At 44.7% G+C, this 17,652-nt stretch overlaps 1 protein-coding gene across 1 annotated transcript; it reads right to left on the bottom strand.

The window, feature by feature from the left end:
• Positions 1–430: 430 nt before the first annotated feature.
• EFHC1 (EF-hand domain containing 1) lies at positions 431–17,052 on the bottom strand. The gene is made up of 11 exons (XM_057427553.1): positions 16,918–17,052; positions 12,738–12,959; positions 10,926–11,213; positions 8,982–9,131; positions 7,137–7,329; positions 6,600–6,820; positions 5,661–5,801; positions 4,238–4,451; positions 3,474–3,621; positions 2,422–2,638; positions 431–557 (listed from the first exon to the last, which is right to left on the bottom strand). Exons 1-11 carry the CDS (start codon positions 16,978–16,980, stop codon positions 486–488), a joined length of 1,929 nt encoding a protein of 642 aa, XP_057283536.1. The 5' UTR covers positions 16,981–17,052; the 3' UTR covers positions 431–485.
• Between the last annotated feature and the right edge of the window lie 600 nt (positions 17,053–17,652).

A 17,652-nucleotide genomic window follows, 5' to 3' on the forward strand; every position in this document is an offset into this window, starting at 1 on the left:
CAGACCAGCAAGTGTGAGTTTATCATGGGCCATGGCAGGGCTGTTACATTTTCTTGCAATGTAAATATCAATTTAAACTGGCAGTCTTCACTGCTGAAGGTGAAAGGCTCCTTTTGACTCTGTAAGAGAAATCTGGCGTGGTTATCACTCCAGGCTTTAGAGAGCTCTAGCAAGCCTTGCTGTACTGCATTACAAAGTTCAACCGGAGTACCTGGCTTTGGTTCTTCAAAGTTTTTTTCTCCTCTGAGTTCCATTTCAATGTCCACTAGTTGTGAGGTTGAGTTTGGTGGTGACCAAAAGGGCAGGGAGAGATTAAGAAGGAAAAAAAGTTAACAAAGTGAGGGTAAAATTAGCTGGCTCTAGTGAGGATGGAAGGAGAGTGAGTGAGGTAAAGGTGAAGACTAGAGCATCCTTTTTGAAGTACAATGTCTTCAAGTCAGTAAGAATTTTATTGCTGGTCTTGCTCTTCAGCTTCTGGGCAGAGATCACAAAGGGAAGGCTCTAAGGAAGTTATGGTAGTTTATCTGGTTTTCTCCACAAGAACACTGGTCAATCAGCTGGGGGGAAAAGAAAACAAACAACATAACACCACCATAAAGAGTTGGAAGAAGCTGCAAATCTGCTTTTTTTAGCGGAAAGTGCCCAGAGGTACTGCTTGTGCAACAGAGCAGATCTTATTTTCCTCTGTAGAAGGGCCTTGATAGTCCTGAATCACAGGTAACCTTGAATGTTTATAAATGACACTAATCTATGCAAGGAGAAGAGTTAATGTGTTTGAGTTTATTCCTGATTGCTTTCTGAGTATCATCAGAGTGACAGTAGATCCACCACCATAAAGGGTGGCCACAAACTGACATAGGCCACTGCGAATCTTTCAGAAACCCCATAGAAATCCCTACCAAAGTGAGATGGGGGGGCAGCATATTTGAACAGTTACTGTTCACTGGTGTCACTTTGGTGTGTGCACGTCATAAAGTGGAGACACAGATAATTGAGCTCAGCAACAGCCCTACTACTGAGCCAGTTCTGTTATCCATGCCTGACCCTGCATTGTGTTACAGCAGTACAGCCTTTGTGTGCTTAAGGGGAAGAAAGAGGGCTTTTGTTTCTTTAATTGCATAACTAATCTCCTTCTGACACTCAGGGAGATGGAAAAGGTCTAATATCACAGTTTCTCGAAAGGATTCTTCTTCCCCTTGTCGCCTGGAGACAGATTTACTAGGGTTGCTCTTGTGTGACTGACAGCTGTGCTCCTCTCCAATCCAGACAGTAAGCTATCTGCTCTATGTTTAATTTACACCACCACCGTGCTCCTGAGGGCTCTGGGCACACTCTTACTAAGATTTCAAGAGAGAAGAGGGATGCTTTCTGTGTATAGATCCTAGATGGGGATCCAAACAATTGTCACAGGTCCTCCATCCACATGCATGTCACTTCATCTCCCACTCTCAAGAATGGAAGCAGAAAGGACTGTCACCACGTTGTAAATTCCTCAGGGCAGGGTGGTCTCTGATGAGCTCTAGCACAGCAAAGCCCTGGGTGCTCATCAAAGGCCTCCATTCAGTGCCCATTCAGAAACATAAATGCCTGTGCACCTTTCTAACCACAGCTGTGATGCTCGTGCTTGGCTGGTTTAGAAAATTATTATTATTTGGGTTTTTAGCAAGGGAAATTCTCTGGTTTCCAGATTTCTTTAAACTCTGAATCTGCCTTTATTGGCCACTAATCTACTCGTATCCCATTAAGCTTAGAAAGCATCCTTGCCAGTTATATTCCTGGAAGAATCCTCCATCCCTGCTACATGAATTTTTGTCTTCAGTTTCCCTCACATTTTCTGCTATGCAGACTGTGATCTCCATGTGTGTATTGGTCATAGTGCCCAGCAAGTCTGTTTTAGTTGTGTTAACTGAGTGGCTATGATTTAAATTGTAGTTCTCAAATCTTCAGTTGCTATTACATCTAGAATGCATCTAATCTTTCCTAAGGCTCATTACCTAAGCACCTCAGTGTCACCCCTACTCAATCCCAGGTGTGCTTAAGTCATGACAGACACTCAGTAGCTCTGCTGTAGCTTATGCCAGGTCTCTATCATGATATACAACCTCTTCTGCTCATGTCTGAGACCTGAGCCAGCAGGCGTCACACAACAAACGCCAGGTTTCTCATTCTGGGGGCAACCTGGATATCATTTCTTCCCTTTACTTAGAGGACAGCAATTATTATCTCCTTCTTTAAGACCCTTGCTGAATCAACAGCTCAGAGGCCTTTCTGAATTGGTACTCTAGCCCTTTTCTTGAAGCTGCTCCCCTCCGTAGGGTAGAGCAGCTGGTGCTCACCTGGCTAGGGCTGGTTTGCAGAACAGCACTTTTGGAAGAGCTATAAGAGGGGAATTCAATATGCACAGCACCCCTTCCTTCTGACCTTGTTAAGAAGAGTGGTGTTGGTAGGCACAGTCAAGCTGTCACAAAGGGATAAAAATTTCGCTTTGTCCAGTACACCAGAGCCATCCTTGTCACACAGAAGAAACGCCTCCCGAATGTTCTTGTTGTTCAAGTGCTTATAGGGTTTCAGCTCTTCCTGAACATGCACAATTAATTCATCCAGTTCCTGCTTGCTGGTCCCAACCTTGGGGATGTCACTGTAGAAGCAAGGAAGAACAGGACATGTGAAAGCTACTTCTGGCAACCTTACTGTGACACTTTTGTGTGCTGGCTGCCCATCACACCTGGCCAGGCTGTATTTCTGAATACACAGCAGGCTTCTGGGATGCTTGTTTTTCAATGCAAGCTCACTTCAGCCTGGACTTGGAGATGAAACTCAGTCTTGATCCTGGAGCATTAAGTAAACAATTTTCCCTTTGCAGGACATTTTCTCCATGCACCTCTTGTCTGCAAGTGCTCTGGGAGCACAAGCATTTTCTTGTGGTGCTTCATACAGTCCCAGGAATCACATGCAATTCCAGTTTCAACCAGAGTCCCTGAACTACCATGATACTAATTGACCCCAAAGTGTGTTGTGAGGTAAAAGGGTTGTTACCGCATCACTGCAAATGGGTCCAGTCAGCTAAAAAAGAGGCTCTCCTGGGGTGATAAGCACAGCCAGAGCAAATGAAAACGACTTCACCAACTCTCCACTGATCTTAACAAGCATCTAGTGAGTCATGCAGATACTGTCAACAGCATCTGTTACAGTTAACTACTGCCTTTCGGAAAAAGAGACTCTGCTCATTTAGCTAAATCTCTGCTGCTGAGCCAGAGCTGTTCCACAAGGGTTTTGAGTCAGCAGCAGCCATGACATTATATCATACACACTTGACCCTCCCTGTTTGCGTCCAGACATAGGCTCTTGGAGCTGAATAATCAGCTAAGCAGCCATTAGACAGTAGGCTGGAGCCTGTACAGTCTGCTGGAAATGCCGTTAGCTGTCAACCCTAAGTCTTATTTAGCTCCACAACACCATCCTTTGAAGCTTACCTGTTGTCAGGCTCCTTTACCACCTGCTTTGGGTGAAAATGATCCCTCAGGGATTGCAGTGTTGCCTCAGGGAAACTCCCTGCATTGCTCTCCATATAATTAAGCACATATTCATCAGCGTCAGTGATAACAAACCTGTGGCCAAACACTGGGGAAGGGGAATTAAAAAAAACAGTGTTACTTGCCTTTCAGCATGGGTAAGTCGTTCCATTATCCAGGAGAGAGCATGGATTCTCTCTTGGGGCTGGGCTCAGGATTGAGCAAGCACTGCTATTTGTTTCAGTCCTTGAAGTGAGAATAGTTTCACTGACTCAGAGTTCTGCTGCAAGAAGAGCAGCTGCTGAGAGCAAAGGCCCTGTGCCTGTGCCTACAATGACTCCCCCATTAACACCAGTGTGTTTCTAAATGTTTCAATATTACATTTATTTTCCTTACAGGATAGAATTATGGCCTTTGCTGCTGGTAGTCATCTGGCATAGCTTTAACCCTGTGAATCCTGGCAGGTCCCAAATTGTAAATGGAATACATACCATGGAGAATAAAGCTCTTTTCCTAATTATGTCAAAGGTCCAAACACTGGCAGTAACAAAGTTATACCAATGTACACCAGCTGGTGACCTGGAAACTCAAATGTGATGAGATGCAGAAAGAACAGATCTTCCAAGTGAAGGAAGGTATATGCACTATCCATGCAATTTAGTGACATAACAGAGCAGGCACTGAAAAACAATGCTCAGAGAATATCAAACCAGGCTGGATCTTACCTTCAATTGTAGAACCAATTGTGAGATCAGAGGGCCCATAATATGTGGCATTTTCTGTAGTTGAGCCTGGTTTGGCAACTCTGGTCTTTCTTAAGTATTTGCCTCCAATGATGCCAGAGTTACGGACTGGAGGTTCATAGATGCTGATCATGTCATTGGAGAGGAAATAAGAGAGGATGAAACGACGCTTTCTGTCCTCAGGGTTTGGTGATTCCTAGAGAAAAGATGGTGGCTTTGAAAAGAACATTGGAACCAGGTTTTTATTTCCTGGGGTGCTTAGGAGTACCTGGTAACCCACTCATAAGCACCCAGAGTTCACTGTTTTTTCACATAGCTGAATAAACAAAGTGCTTGCTGTATGCCAAAAGCTACAGATATGCTGACAGAGTGTAACAAAGCCCTAGGAAGCATTAAATATCTGAATTTCAAAGGTTACTTGCTCTAGTCAGGCTCTCAGAAGCGGAATCTGGCTACAGTGACCAAGCACATTCAGTGTTTCCACAAACTGAGTAATCCAAGAGAAAGGAATATCCTATATGGAATGATTCATCACAGAGAGACTGGTTGTAAAATTCAGTATTAAAGTTATATTTTTCATTGTAATAAGTGTCTGAGAGAGGCTGGTGCTGCTTTCATCTTAGTCACAGGAAGACACTCCCCTGACACACCAGTAGGTTTACTTGCTTAGTTTAAAATTAAGTGGATCTGAACTCATGAGCTGTGACCTTTAGGATCTCCTGCACAATAGGGAAAAGAAATCAGCCCTTATTCACCCTGAATGTTTGGAGAGGGCAGGCATCAGGCAGCACAGGAAATGCCATTGCTGCTGCTGGATGTGCCAGAGGCTCCTTGCATAAACCCACTGTAAAGCTGGCACAAATGCCAGGGTCTGAATGCCATTGTTGTGGGTGGAAAGCACCATCCCCGTGGACTCTCTGACTTCTATGCTGGCACTTGGCTGCTCTGCTAGCACAGCCCTTTGCTGGCTACTGCACCTGGGACTAGCCTGGAGAAGGGCAGGTGCTGGGAGCTAGCAGTGGAGAGACCGCAAGCTCATGCTTGTGGCAGCAGTTGAAGGCAGGCAGGGGCACAGTGCCCAGTTGCAATGCTGTTTCAGTTAGGGCCATCTGTCACGTGCTGATGTCAGCGGGAGTTTTTCCATAAATGGCTGTGGTTTTGTAGCATGTCTGGTTTGTATTTTCTGGCCTGTTTTTTTCTACCTTTATGTGATACTAATTGTCATAGCAAGTACAGAATAACGCAACAGCATTCCCTGAGGGGCACTCACGTTGGCTTGGGGAATTCTCTTTTCCCACCAGCACAGAGGAGAATTTGCAAGCAACCTTTTCTGAGCAGGTTGTTCCTCCTATCCTTCTGACTCTACAACATAAACTGGCACTATACCATCAAGGAAGGCACTTACCAGGGCCACCTGGTATCGCAGCACCTTGTTGTCATTCTCTAGCATCTTAATTACATCTTTCCGGGGAGGTTTTGGAAACAGAGTAAAGCAGTTCTGAAGAGTGTCTTCAAGGATGCCAAAACCATTATAGGGAGGAATTATCTGCATCCAGAGGACATATCAAGCATAAACAGTTGAAATTAAGAACAAGGCAATGTTTGCAAGAGAACCTACCAAAAAACATCTGTTCGGAAAGAAATCTGTCACCAGATAGCAATAGATGTGACATCCTCACTAGCAGAGATGCTACTAGCCTGGACATGTGTTGGACCCCTTATTTATAGAAAATATTCAAGAGAATTAAGAAAACCTGAAATTCAGAAAGCCAGGTAATTTGTTTGAATAAAGAGACTATGGCTGTACTAGTAACTAAACCTTTCTGTGCACAGGAACTCAGTCATCTGTATGGTCACACTGTTAACCTAATCCCCATCATGTTTGTGGTTTGTAGGCCAGCTAGCACTCAAAACCATTCCTTGGCACAGTCTGGAAAGTAACAAGGACTCTAACCATCCCCAGTAGGCAGTCTGGACTTGGCAACTCCATTTTGGAGGGTGAGGGAGAGTTTAGTAGTATGATGCAGCCAGACTGTGCCACTTGGCTTCTCAAACAAAACCAAACCCTGACACTGTTTAATGTTCTAGTATACAGACATAATCAGAGTTCTTTTATCACTATTAGCAAGTGCTTTGTCCTTTACAGTACTAGAAAACATTGGTTTCAGAGGACTTTCATTTTTATATTAGTGATGACCATTCTTGCCTTGTCTTTTTGAAGTTGCTCTTGCCTTTAAGGTGTACTTGTTTACAGGTTCTTATTAAGGTGAACTTATGCTTTACCATAGAAGCTTATATCAACTGCTTCCTTCTCTTCCTTCATTTGAGAAACTGCTTGCAGTACCTGTTGAACTTCCTCAGGTGGTTTCTTCTTTATTTCCACTGGCTGGAAGTCAGTGATGCCAAATTTGTCACGATAAAAGTTTCGTGTGAACTCATCGCAATCATAGATGAAGAAATTGCGTCCAAGGAGGGTGGTAAATTTGCCAACAGCAAAATCTTTAGCTGTGTACCACTCAAGTACCTCCTGATCAGAGATCTCCATCACACAGGTTGGGAAAGTCTCTAAGAACAAGAGAGCAATAGGAAAAATAAGGTAAGCAGGGAGATATTAACATTTCCTAGTGAAAAGGGATACAAAAGCAAACTGTATAAATAGCTCCAGGGAGCTGTTGGTACTGCTGTCCTGCCACTGCTTCCCAGAAGATAAAGAATTTAGTGATCATTTTAAGAACTTTTCTTTGGACAAAACTGATGACACTTGGAATGTTTTCAGCAAAAAATCTCCAGACTCAGTGTACCTCTGACACAGCCACCACACATACGTCTACCCAGCAAGGCCCTTTAGCACAGAGAGATGTGCTGAACAATCTAAACTTACTTTGCTTATCCACAAAGGTTTTGGGTAAGTGCTGGCGTCTTATCAGTACTGGGAATGGGTCTCTACCATCATTTTGCTTGTGGACTTCCCGAACCTCCACTGTGTCATCTGCCAAGTAGTAATGGATGATGTAAGGCCTATTCTCACCAAAGATGCTGTTACTGTCATCCCACACGGCGTAGAAGCGAAGGACCTTGGATGGAGGAAAAAGAGGCAGAGAAGACAAACAAGGACTAGAATTACTAATGCTTTGTCCAAATGAAGTGGTTAAAATTAGATATTAGGAAAAAATAATTTACTATGAGGGTGGTGAGGCACTGGCACAGGTTGCCCAGAGAAGCTGTGGATGCCTCATCTTTGGAAGTGTTCAAGGCCAGGTTGGATGAGGCTTGGAGCAACCTGGTCTAGTGGAAGGTGTCGTTGCCCATGGTAGGGGGGTTGGAACTAGGTGATCTTTAAAGTCCACTGCAACCCAAAGCATTCTGTGATTCTACAAAATGGGTTAGGTGATTGGAGACATCTCACCAAGCTTCTCTATCATCAGGTCCAGAAGAACCAAGCCCTTGTACTATGGAGACTGGGATGATTTGGCTGCTGAGGCAGCATTGGGAAGGGTAGCAGGGGCCTGGAGAGTTGGACAGGCCTGGCTTACCTTGACAAAAGTAAGAGAGAAAGAGTTTATGCTAAGAGATTTAGTTCAGGAAGCATACGGAAAACTGGGGAAGGTGGGGAGGGGAAAGTGACTAAAAAGCAGCAGAAAATAATTGCCCAGGACTGAATGGGGAAGTAGTCTTATGGGAAGTGATTTTTATAATGAAACTTAATACAGTAAGACAGAATTTTGTTTTGATTCTTAAACGTCTTACAGGTTTCATGGCCAATTCTTTACTGCTGTTACACCAAAGAAGGCAGAGAGGAATATATTCAGCAGTCCTGAGGGGGCTGCATTCAATGCAGGCCTCATCTTATTTCTAGCTAGTGGAAATATCATCTGTTAATGCCACAGAAATCAAACTCCTCACACTGCAGTGCTCAAGATTTCCCCAAGGCACAGCTCCTAAACAGGCAGCCCAATAGCAGATAGAGTTGGCCCAGCACAGACCTGAGTCACTAAAGCTAAACTGGCAGTAAAATGGCAGGCATGGCCCAGCTTGCATCCACACAGCAAAGCAGTGGGCTCCCCTCAAAACAGGGTGACAGTATTCAAAATGGCACCTGGATATAATCCTGGCCTGTGTTAACTCCTAGCTGATGGCCAGGAACTGTTTGATTGATAGCTGGCTACAGACAACATGCAGGACTCAGGTCACACCTTGCCCCTGTTTTATTTTCTAGTATAGAAGTAGTCTATAGGGTTTCTTACATTTTTGCTAGATGAAAAGTTAAAGATCCAGAGAGCATGGAGGAGTGTTAGTCAATTGTGTGCACAGGGCAAATTCAGTCAGAACAAATGGCATGTGTATCTGAAATTTTCCATTCTGGCACCTGGCATTGATGTTTTGGAGGAAGAGAGGAGTGGATGCAGCATGGTCATTGGTCATAGAAATGCATCTGGCTGCTAACTTCCTGAGACAGGTAGCTTATCTCATCCCAACAGAAAGCAAGAGAAAAATGGAGGATTTAAAGCATGAGCTCTGCAATCCAAAGAGAAGCTGTTTACAAGGCACAAAGCTCAGCAAAAACATAAAAGAATTTGTTGCTCACTAAAGCCAAAAGAGGAGCAAATCTGGAATCTGTTCAGGGGAGTGAAATTTTTTTAGAATGAGTAAGGTTGCAGACATTCACAGACTCAGGTTTCAATAACGTGCAGTCTGTAATGTGGGTAATTGCTATCAGCTCTCTCACCTGCTTGTCGTAAGTCAGAAACTGTTTGAGTTGGTCAAAATCTGATGGTGTGATGTACTTGCGCGCAGGCATCTGACGCAGTTCTGTGTAAGGATCAAAAGCCATTTTCTCTGGCGGGTTCACTTCAATTCCTTGGCTCTCCAGGAACTCCTAGAAAGGTCAACTGAGGTATTAATGGTGCTGAGAGTTCTGAAGGTAAGAAGTAACTACAGATTACGGGTGGGCTGAGATGAGTTTTGTCAAAATACTGCAAGTTCATTCCTCACAGACCACCAGCCTGCAGAAGTATTAGTTCTGCTGCAATAGCAAATACAATAAAAGATGACCAAGATGTTTCTGTTTAAGCTGCTTCTTAGCTTTGCTTGTCTTTTAATTAATCAGGGCAGTCCTGTCCTCAACATCCTAACTCAGATTTTACTTGAGGACAGTTTTCCTTGACTTTAGGGCTTTAAATGGAGGATAACTGTCAGTTGGTAAATGAAAAAAGATTAAATTAGTGCATAACTGCAGATGTAGTTAGTCAGAATTTGCAAGAGATCTAGGGCTCCCCAGTGTGCAGACAGTGAAATCTAGTGTTACCCACACTAGACCCACCAAGGCCCTTCAGGACATGAGGATATTTGCCAGAGTGGCAGCGTCATTCTGTCTTTCAGGAGGAGTACTTTTCCCACAGAGAGAGGGCGATCTGCTTGTTTATAAAGGGACCCTTTGCTTACATTGGATGCGTCAACAAACTCTAGGGTATTACTTGTGTACTCACATCAGTCCCCCAAAGCAACCTCTGAAGTCAATGGACTTCTTTCCTTTCTGGCCTTGGGAAATGGCCCAGGAAAACATTCAGCCCAGGAAGCCCTATGTAAACATCTCCAACAGGCACGTGAGATCACCCTGTCACAAGGCAGATTCACACTTTCAGACTATTTTCTGGTCTGGAGGATGCCAGCTTGTGATAAATGGACTAGTGGCCTTGAGATACAGACCCACATAGCTGATTTCATGTTTTTCATCAATCAACCAACATTAACATGAGGACCAGCTCTTCATCTGCTGTGAATTGACTTTAACAGTCATCCAGTTCCAGCAGAGGTGGCCCTACATGTTCTTAACAGCCACATATATACCAATATATTATGCCTGGGAACATTCCTGGGCACTGAGGCCAACTGGCAAAGAATAATCTGAATCTACACTTCTCTGAGCCTCCAGGATAGGTTGGCTGCATGTAATTCACCTATTAGGAATGGTCCTTGGAGCATTTTAAGTCCTGGACTGCTTCTGGGAATTGCTTGGAAGAATAAAATCATAGAATAGTAGTTGACCAGGACTGAGATTATACTGGGGACAATCAACAGGATACCAGTATACTGCATTTGTTACTACTTGTTACTGGATTGCTATTATCTCATTACTGGTATAGAAATAGCCAGAAATAGAAAAGCAGGCAATGAGTATGCTCTCTTAGAAAGGTCAGTTCACACCACAATTCTCAACCCACAGATCATAACCTCTTTTCTGGCTTGACTGTAGATGGGTGCAGAGTTAATTACTGCATTCCCTCCCCCTGTTTTTAACAGAGGAGATGTAAAAGAAAAGAGTTAGGATCAGTATTTTCTCTCTCACGTATGCACAATATTTCATCCGGAATGTAAGCAGTTAAACACACTGAGATGAACTTAGAATTTGTGTTGTAAAGAGAAGTCTTGAGAACAAAAGATGGACTCCCAGCAGTCCTAAGGCAAAAGTACTGAGCAATTAACTCAGCAAATATCATACCTTGAACTCCCCATTGATCTGAAGAGAGAAGTCTTCATGAAAAGCAAAATGAAAGATTGTGAGCAACCATATTATGAAAGTTACAGATGCAGACTACTGGACTCTAACAGGTCTGTCCACCTGTAACTCCTGTGATTCTTTTTGTCAGTGTTCTCTGTACAAGCAACATACCTGTGTGAATCGGTCACAGTCGACTATGCGGTACGTCCTGCCATACATGGTGATGTTCATGCCCCGATTCAGATCTTTCCAATGGTAATGCTCCCCACGGTCATTCTTGGGCACCCGGTGGCGTCTAATATGTTTGCCTTGAGGAATACCAGAGTTCTGCACAACAGGTTCTATGACATACATGCTGTCATCTTCCAAATAGTAATAGATACACACTTGGCGGATACGGTAATGCTCTACTGCAGAGAGAGGAACATCTTCCTGGAAATAGGCATCGAACTTCAAAATCTGCCAAAGGGACAATATGAAAAAAAAGCGAGAGAGAAAGAAAAATCTTTAACACCACAATTAGGTTATTAAGACCAAAAATTTATTTGTCATTTGCTTTGGTGGTGTGGAGTTACTGGATTGTAATCTATAAAATCGTCCAACCCAACTGTAGCCTAATTTGTAACTGATGGAAGAGGCATCATGAGGGCTTTTATCAAGATCTGCCTTTTACAAGGTGTAAAAAATACATCCTTTTCTCTCTTCCTCCTTGATCACCTTGCTGTTTCACCCACTGCCAGGTGTGTGGTTACTGCCAGTAATGTAGTTTACTGGCATGCATGACTTTACTATTGGCAGCTTTGCAGACCCTGATTTAAGGAAGTTATCAGGAGATTTTAGTAAAGAGTTCAACAACATCTGTGGATTTTTAAAAGCTGCATGCGTTGACTGAAGTAACATCTATTCAGCACTGACAGCAAAGGTTACTATGTGCTGGAGAAACAAGGAGACAAGCCAGTCAGTCATGGTTTCTGTGCATGGCAGAAGTATGAGGAATATTTTCCCCAAGAACATCTAATGTGCCTAAGAGAACGTAGGTGGGCAATCAGGCCTTGCTGACCCAGAGGCCTGGGTAATAAAGTGATGATAAAGCCAGCAAGTTCCTACCAGCCAGCAAAAGTACTTCAAAAGGAACCGTGACTCCCCTGAGCAGCATGGGGCCCCTGCTGCTACTGTGACTTGAATGAAGGGGCAGAGAAGTATCTGGCAGATTAAACAGCAACATCTATATTACTCTGAAGGAACAGCCTCAGTAATTAACAGAGCACATCTGTTCCCCAGATTGTCTCACAGATGGGCTGAGGGTTGGCTGTGGACTGCCTTTCCAGGCCTGCCTGCACGCGCTCAAGTCTGCTAAGCCTTGCATGCTCTGCAATGACTGCTCTCTGTGGCTGAGGGTGTGCTCGCCAGTTTGCAGTCTATGCAACTGCTGCATTTAAAATCCAAGGGTCAGCTCAGGACTGTTCTGAGCAGACACATTGCCACCTCCTAATCTGATATCATCACCAAAGTGTAATGCAGGAAGTACTAACGGAGCAGGACAGGCTGCAACACGCTGTGGTGACAAACACAAGCATAAATAGATACAACACAGTTAAACAGTCTAACAGGGTCCCCATTGCAGACTGTCATTTACAGTTTAAACTCAATTATAATCTCAATATAGTTTTGGAAACACAGAAGGCCAGGCTGTGGCTTACAGGGCAGTGGTTATAAACTGAAGCTGTTCAGAGTTACTCAAATTTCTTTTCCAGTGCCTGCTGGAAGTGCTCTAGCGTAATTTGTGGGGAATGTCTTACATGGTTTACGTATTATAATCCTCCTCCCAAGCAAAGAAAGCCTCTTTCAGTCTGGGGTTCAGCTGTCTCTGACTAAGGGCTATGGCATCTGAAAACTGCTGTACACTGTCCCATGAACCCTGGAGCTGACTGTTTATGTCTCTGAACTTGGCCAGTGATATTCCTGGAATAAGCTTCTTTATACCTTTTTGTCAAAAGCCACGTGTGCTGGAATGAAGCCTGAAGGTGGAGCCCGCTTGACTTGTCCATAGGTCAGCGTGGGTCTCTTGCTGGCTAATTTGTCTAATTCAGCCTGAGAAAGCTGATTCACATACAGCCACTCCCCACCAGACCCCACTGCTGGCAGCCGAGAAAAGGCATATCCATTTTTGTAGCCCAGTGTCTGGGATCGATGAAAACATGTTTTCTGTGGAAGGAAATCCAGCTGTTAAAATACTGCATGCACTTAGTTGAGACAGCTACTGAAAGCACTTAAAAATATCCAGAATTACCCCTTCCTCTTTCCCCCACCCACCAATTTTATTATAACCAACTTTAGAAGTCATTTACAATTAGATTTTAGATCAAGAAGGCTGAAAAAAAACAGTAAGTGGCTGGAGGAACAAAGCATCAGGTGAACTCAAATCCTAGCACTGCCACATACTCCCCAAGAACTTAAATCACTTAATTGTCCTATTGCCATCATTCTCAGTGCCTAGAATGGGGTGACAGCACTTTATCTGCCCTAGTATTTACCTCACAAACTTTGTTCCCTACTCTGTGTTACAGAAGTACAGAGCACCACGGGACCTCACTGTTGTTGCCTTATGGTGCTCCCTTGACTATTACACGTTGTGCACTCCATGTGTTTTCTACTGGTATTTATTTTTTTAACCCTCTCTTGGGGATGATACTCACAGGATTTTCTTCATTGGGCTAAATCAAGGTGTGCCATGCTCACAGAACTGCAGTTATGAAATGTACCTAAGCACATGAGCTGCTCTGCCACCGCTTTCCACAGTCCATGCAAGGAACCCATTAAATAATCACAACCATAGTGTAAGATCTTATAGCAGATTAAGGAGAAGCCTGATTAAGATGAGGAGAATTCTATGTGGGCACTGTATAATGCTGGCTATAGGAGTCACCTGTTATTTTTTGGTTTGTTGGTTTAATCTGGGTTTTGAGCTTCTTTCACCTATCTTTGCTAACTGCCTCATGCCAGCTATTGAGCCATTCTTCAGGCTAAATAATTATTCAGATAGCCCAGGAAGGTCTCTGCTTTGATTAAGGACACACAAGAAGAAAATGTCAGCTGTGAATAGGACCTGGTCTCTGTCAGCCCAGTTCTGTTCTTCACTACTGAAAATTAGGATCACACTTGAGTGACCCCAAGCAACTTGACTTGCTATACAGTCCACCACACCTGGTATCTCACCTGCAGTCTGGAAAGCATTTGAAATCATGCATGCCTAGCTGGTCCCACTGGGCTTTCAACACTTAATGCTCCAGAGAAAGCAGCAGTAATTGCAAGTCCTTCATAAAAAAATCCCTGACTTTACCTTGACTCTTGCCAAGTAAAACAGAGTTGTACACATTTCTAACGCTGAAGGAATAAGCTTCAGCTCCTTTTCCAGACACAGACTGGAACTCAAACTCAGGCATTTGAACCACTTCTTTTCCACCCCCTCTCTCACACCCCCATGGTTAAGCCTCTAATCTTATTTATACCTCCAAGGCCCCACTTGAATTTCACATAATTGCCTGCTTTCTCTTTAAACTGGTACTACAGATCTTGCAATGCTGTGGAGAGAGCAGTTAGGAAAACAGATTCAGGTGAAATCAGCTGAAGACCTGTTAGTAGAATGTCTTATAAACATTAGCCCAGAACTGCCATTTCTTTCTGTTAAACAAATATGAAAGGAAAGCTGGGGGGGGGGGGGGGGGGGGGGGGGGGGGGGGGAATCAAGGAAAACCAGGAAGTTAGTCTTTAAATTGGGCAGTGTCACTGTTTGTCAGAAGTGCATAGGCTTTTAAGGGCCCACAGTTGCTTAAAGAAAACACCTCATAAATTCATAAGACTCTGGAGTCAATAAGCTCTCCGAAGAAAGCATAGATGCCAGATAACATCTCACAGTATCAGGTGACTAATGCAAATTTAAAAGGGAAAACCCAGAATGTAAACTCCTAATCTCAGTTGCTGCCAGTCCATATCTGAAGAAATTCCACTGAATTAAGTCGTCCTTTTTGCCAAGTATGTAACACTTCATACAAACACCATTCCCCCTCCCAGTGTCTCTGTTTCTCTGTCACGTGAGCACTAAGTAATAACAATACTATCTTGTTTGAACACAGAGGTTTTCTTCAGCACTTCTCAGTATTCCCTTGGAAAACATGCATTGTGGTGCCCATTTTATAGATCGGGAAACTGAGGCAAAGTGAGTTGATAGCACGCACTGGGGCTCATCCTGAGGAACACTGCAAAGACATTTCTGGAGTTCAGATCTCTTTAAAGCATTACCAATAGTTCAATACTTCAAGTTACTCTAAAATAATGATCTGCTCTGCCAAGTCCCATGGGTGTTTCTTACATACACAGTGCTATTAAAGTCAACAGAAGCATTCACATGACTAAAGTGAGCAAGATTTTACTGATAGAGGAAATATTATTTTGCTAGGGGCAGAAATTTGCGTTGCATATTTCCAAGATGTTATAAATTATATTGAGGAACTAATATTATTGAGCTAATTCTGAGATAACCTTTACTATTGCTTTGATTGAGAGTATTCCTTATGAGTAAATGACTCCACTTACTGGTGAGGAACTCGGCCATCACTAACTTAGGAAGTAGTTTGTTGCTGGAAGCCACCATTAAGACTGGTACAGTGACGATTTATGCTTAAGTAGCCCTAATCCATGCATAAGACGAATAAAGAGGGGGTCCTATTTAGGCAAACAGAGAAAACTGGGTTCTCACAAAAGCATCCGGAATGATCTAGACTGGGTTTAGCAAAGCCCATCATGACACAGTCCTTGTCAAGAGCACATCTGTCTTCAGTAAACTCTCTTGTTTTCACCTGAATCTGTTTTCCTAACTGCTCTCTCCACAGCATTGCAAGATCTGTAGTCTATAGTAACAACAGAATCACAGAATGGTTTCGGTTGCAAGGGACCTTAAGATCATCCAGTCCCAATACACTGCCACGGGCAGGGACATCTTCCACTAGACCAGGTTGCTCCAAGACCTGAGGTTTGGACAGTGTTGCTTCTAGGTATATCAAGAAAGCTGTATATCAAGAGGGGCTACCAGGTGAGTTTATGGATCCCCATTTGGGGTGGTATCAGAATAAGTAGCAGGTTCAGAACATATCCCCTTGGGAAAACTGAGATGGTTCACAGAAACAGCAGCTTTCCTGGGGAAATCAAATTTCAAGACTGTAGAGTTGGGGGCTATGCTTTCCCTTGGGGTATGACAAGAACTGGCAGGGGAACAACTGGATGGATTTGGGGGTACTGGATTCCCAAGGGGCGGGTTTGCAGCTAGGAGTTCAGCAGTTATACAGAAAACTTTTGAAATGAGTCTCAAATGAGGGTCTCAAATAAGGTTGGTGGAATCTACCTCTCCAAAGCTATCAGAACATTTTCAGGGTTTATCAGATGGATGCGAGATGCCATGGACAAGATTAAGAGCGCCAAGTCTCCTGAACAGTGGTGTCAGGGATGTCTGGTCCCTGAGACTTAAGAGAGTAGCAGGTCTGCTGTGCCTGGGGTCAGGGCATTCCAGGTGGGTTCAGAGAGTTCAGGTCCTCTGGAAAAGAGTTCATCAGACAATTGTTGGCTTTGGGAAAAAACAGGTCCCCTGAGAGATCGGTAGGTACTGGGTTTGCTGGGGAAGCTTCAAATGAGTGTACATGGCACCAGGTCCCTTGGAGGTCACTTCACAGGGTACCAGGTACCCTGAAGGGTGTGTGACGAGTTTGTGGGGTACCAGGTTCCCAAGACATGGGTTCATAGGACACCAAGTCCCCTCAGAGATATTAGATGTATTCAGGAAGTACCAGACCTCTTGGGGGAATTAGAGGGTGGTCTGAGGGAATAGGAGGCTCCCTCATGATAGGTTCAGTGGGTAACACGAGGACTATCAGGTGAGTTTAGGGGTATCAGGTCTGTTGGGGAGTTAAATTCTGAGGGATTAAGAGATTCCCAGTGAGTGTCTTCAGGAGGTACCAGTACCCCGGGGTAGCCTGACAGGGCGCAGGTGGGGGGTGGGTATGGAAGTCCCGTTCTCAGGGGGACACCTGCTATGCCAGGCCAGACTGGGCTGGAGGTTGTCCCGGGGCACTGGGGCTCCCGGGAGGCAGGGTGCACCGTGCGCGGCGCTCACCATGGGGTCCCTGAAAGAGCAGCCGGGGAGGAAGGGCAGACCCGGACCCGGCTGCGAGCTCATGGCAGCAGCGGCGCTCCTTCCCCGGCTCCGGCGACGCTGTCTCCACGGCAACCGCGGGGCGGCGCAGTGCGCATGCGCGAGGAGGGATACGCGCATACGCACAGCGACCAGCCAGCCTTCTGCGCCTGCGCCCTGAGCGACGGGGAGGTGTTGCCGTGGTAACGGGAGGGCGCGGAGGGGGTCGAGGCCGCAAGGCCGAGCAGGGTTCCTTCGTCCCCGCAGCGTGGAAGCGGCAGTCCCGGGAGGTGTGGAAAGCGTTAATCCTGCTCTCTTACGGACCAGGGTGCCGCCATGGCTCCCCTCCCAGCCAGGCTGGGCCTTTCAGCATCTCGCAGTGTAACCGCGGTGTTGTCTCTGCCAGGCCCTCGGCACCGCTGGTCCATGGCCGTGCTGTTAAAATCACCTCCAAAACGGGTGGAGGCATTCAGTTTGGGAGTTGTCTCTACCCTGTGCAGAGGGAGAGGAGCAGCTGTGGAGGGCCAGATCCGTGCTCAAAACAGTGTAATAGGAGAAGAAATTGTGCTGGTTTATTGTGTATGTAATACGTATGTTAGCTGACAAATAGTGGCTTTTATAATATGTAGCACTGATGCAGTTCCTCTTTTAAACACAATTTTTATCTCTTTCTGAAGGAAGCAGCAAGAAGAAACAGCAGCGAGGTGGGAGGGGGAA

The sequence above is a fragment of the Pezoporus wallicus genome, unplaced genomic scaffold, assembly GCF_028554395.1.
Source record: "Pezoporus wallicus isolate ANWC-B61680 ecotype Strahan unplaced genomic scaffold, APGP_CSIRO_Pwel_v1 contig_6464, whole genome shotgun sequence".
NCBI classification, from domain to species: Eukaryota; Metazoa; Chordata; class Aves; order Psittaciformes; family Psittacidae; genus Pezoporus; species Pezoporus wallicus.

Coding starts and splice junctions, on each gene's coding strand:
- EFHC1 (XM_057427553.1), bottom strand. CDS start 16,980: ATGAGCTCGCAGCCGGGTCCGGGTCTGCCCTTCCTCCCCGGCTGCTCT. Junction 12,960..16,917: donor GCTCTTTCAGGGACCCCATG/GTGAGCGCCGCG, acceptor TTCCTTCCACAG/AAAACATGTTTTCATCGATC. Junction 6,821..7,136: donor AACCTTTGTGGATAAGCAAA/GTAAGTTTAGAT, acceptor TCTTGTTCTTAG/AGACTTTCCCAACCTGTGTG.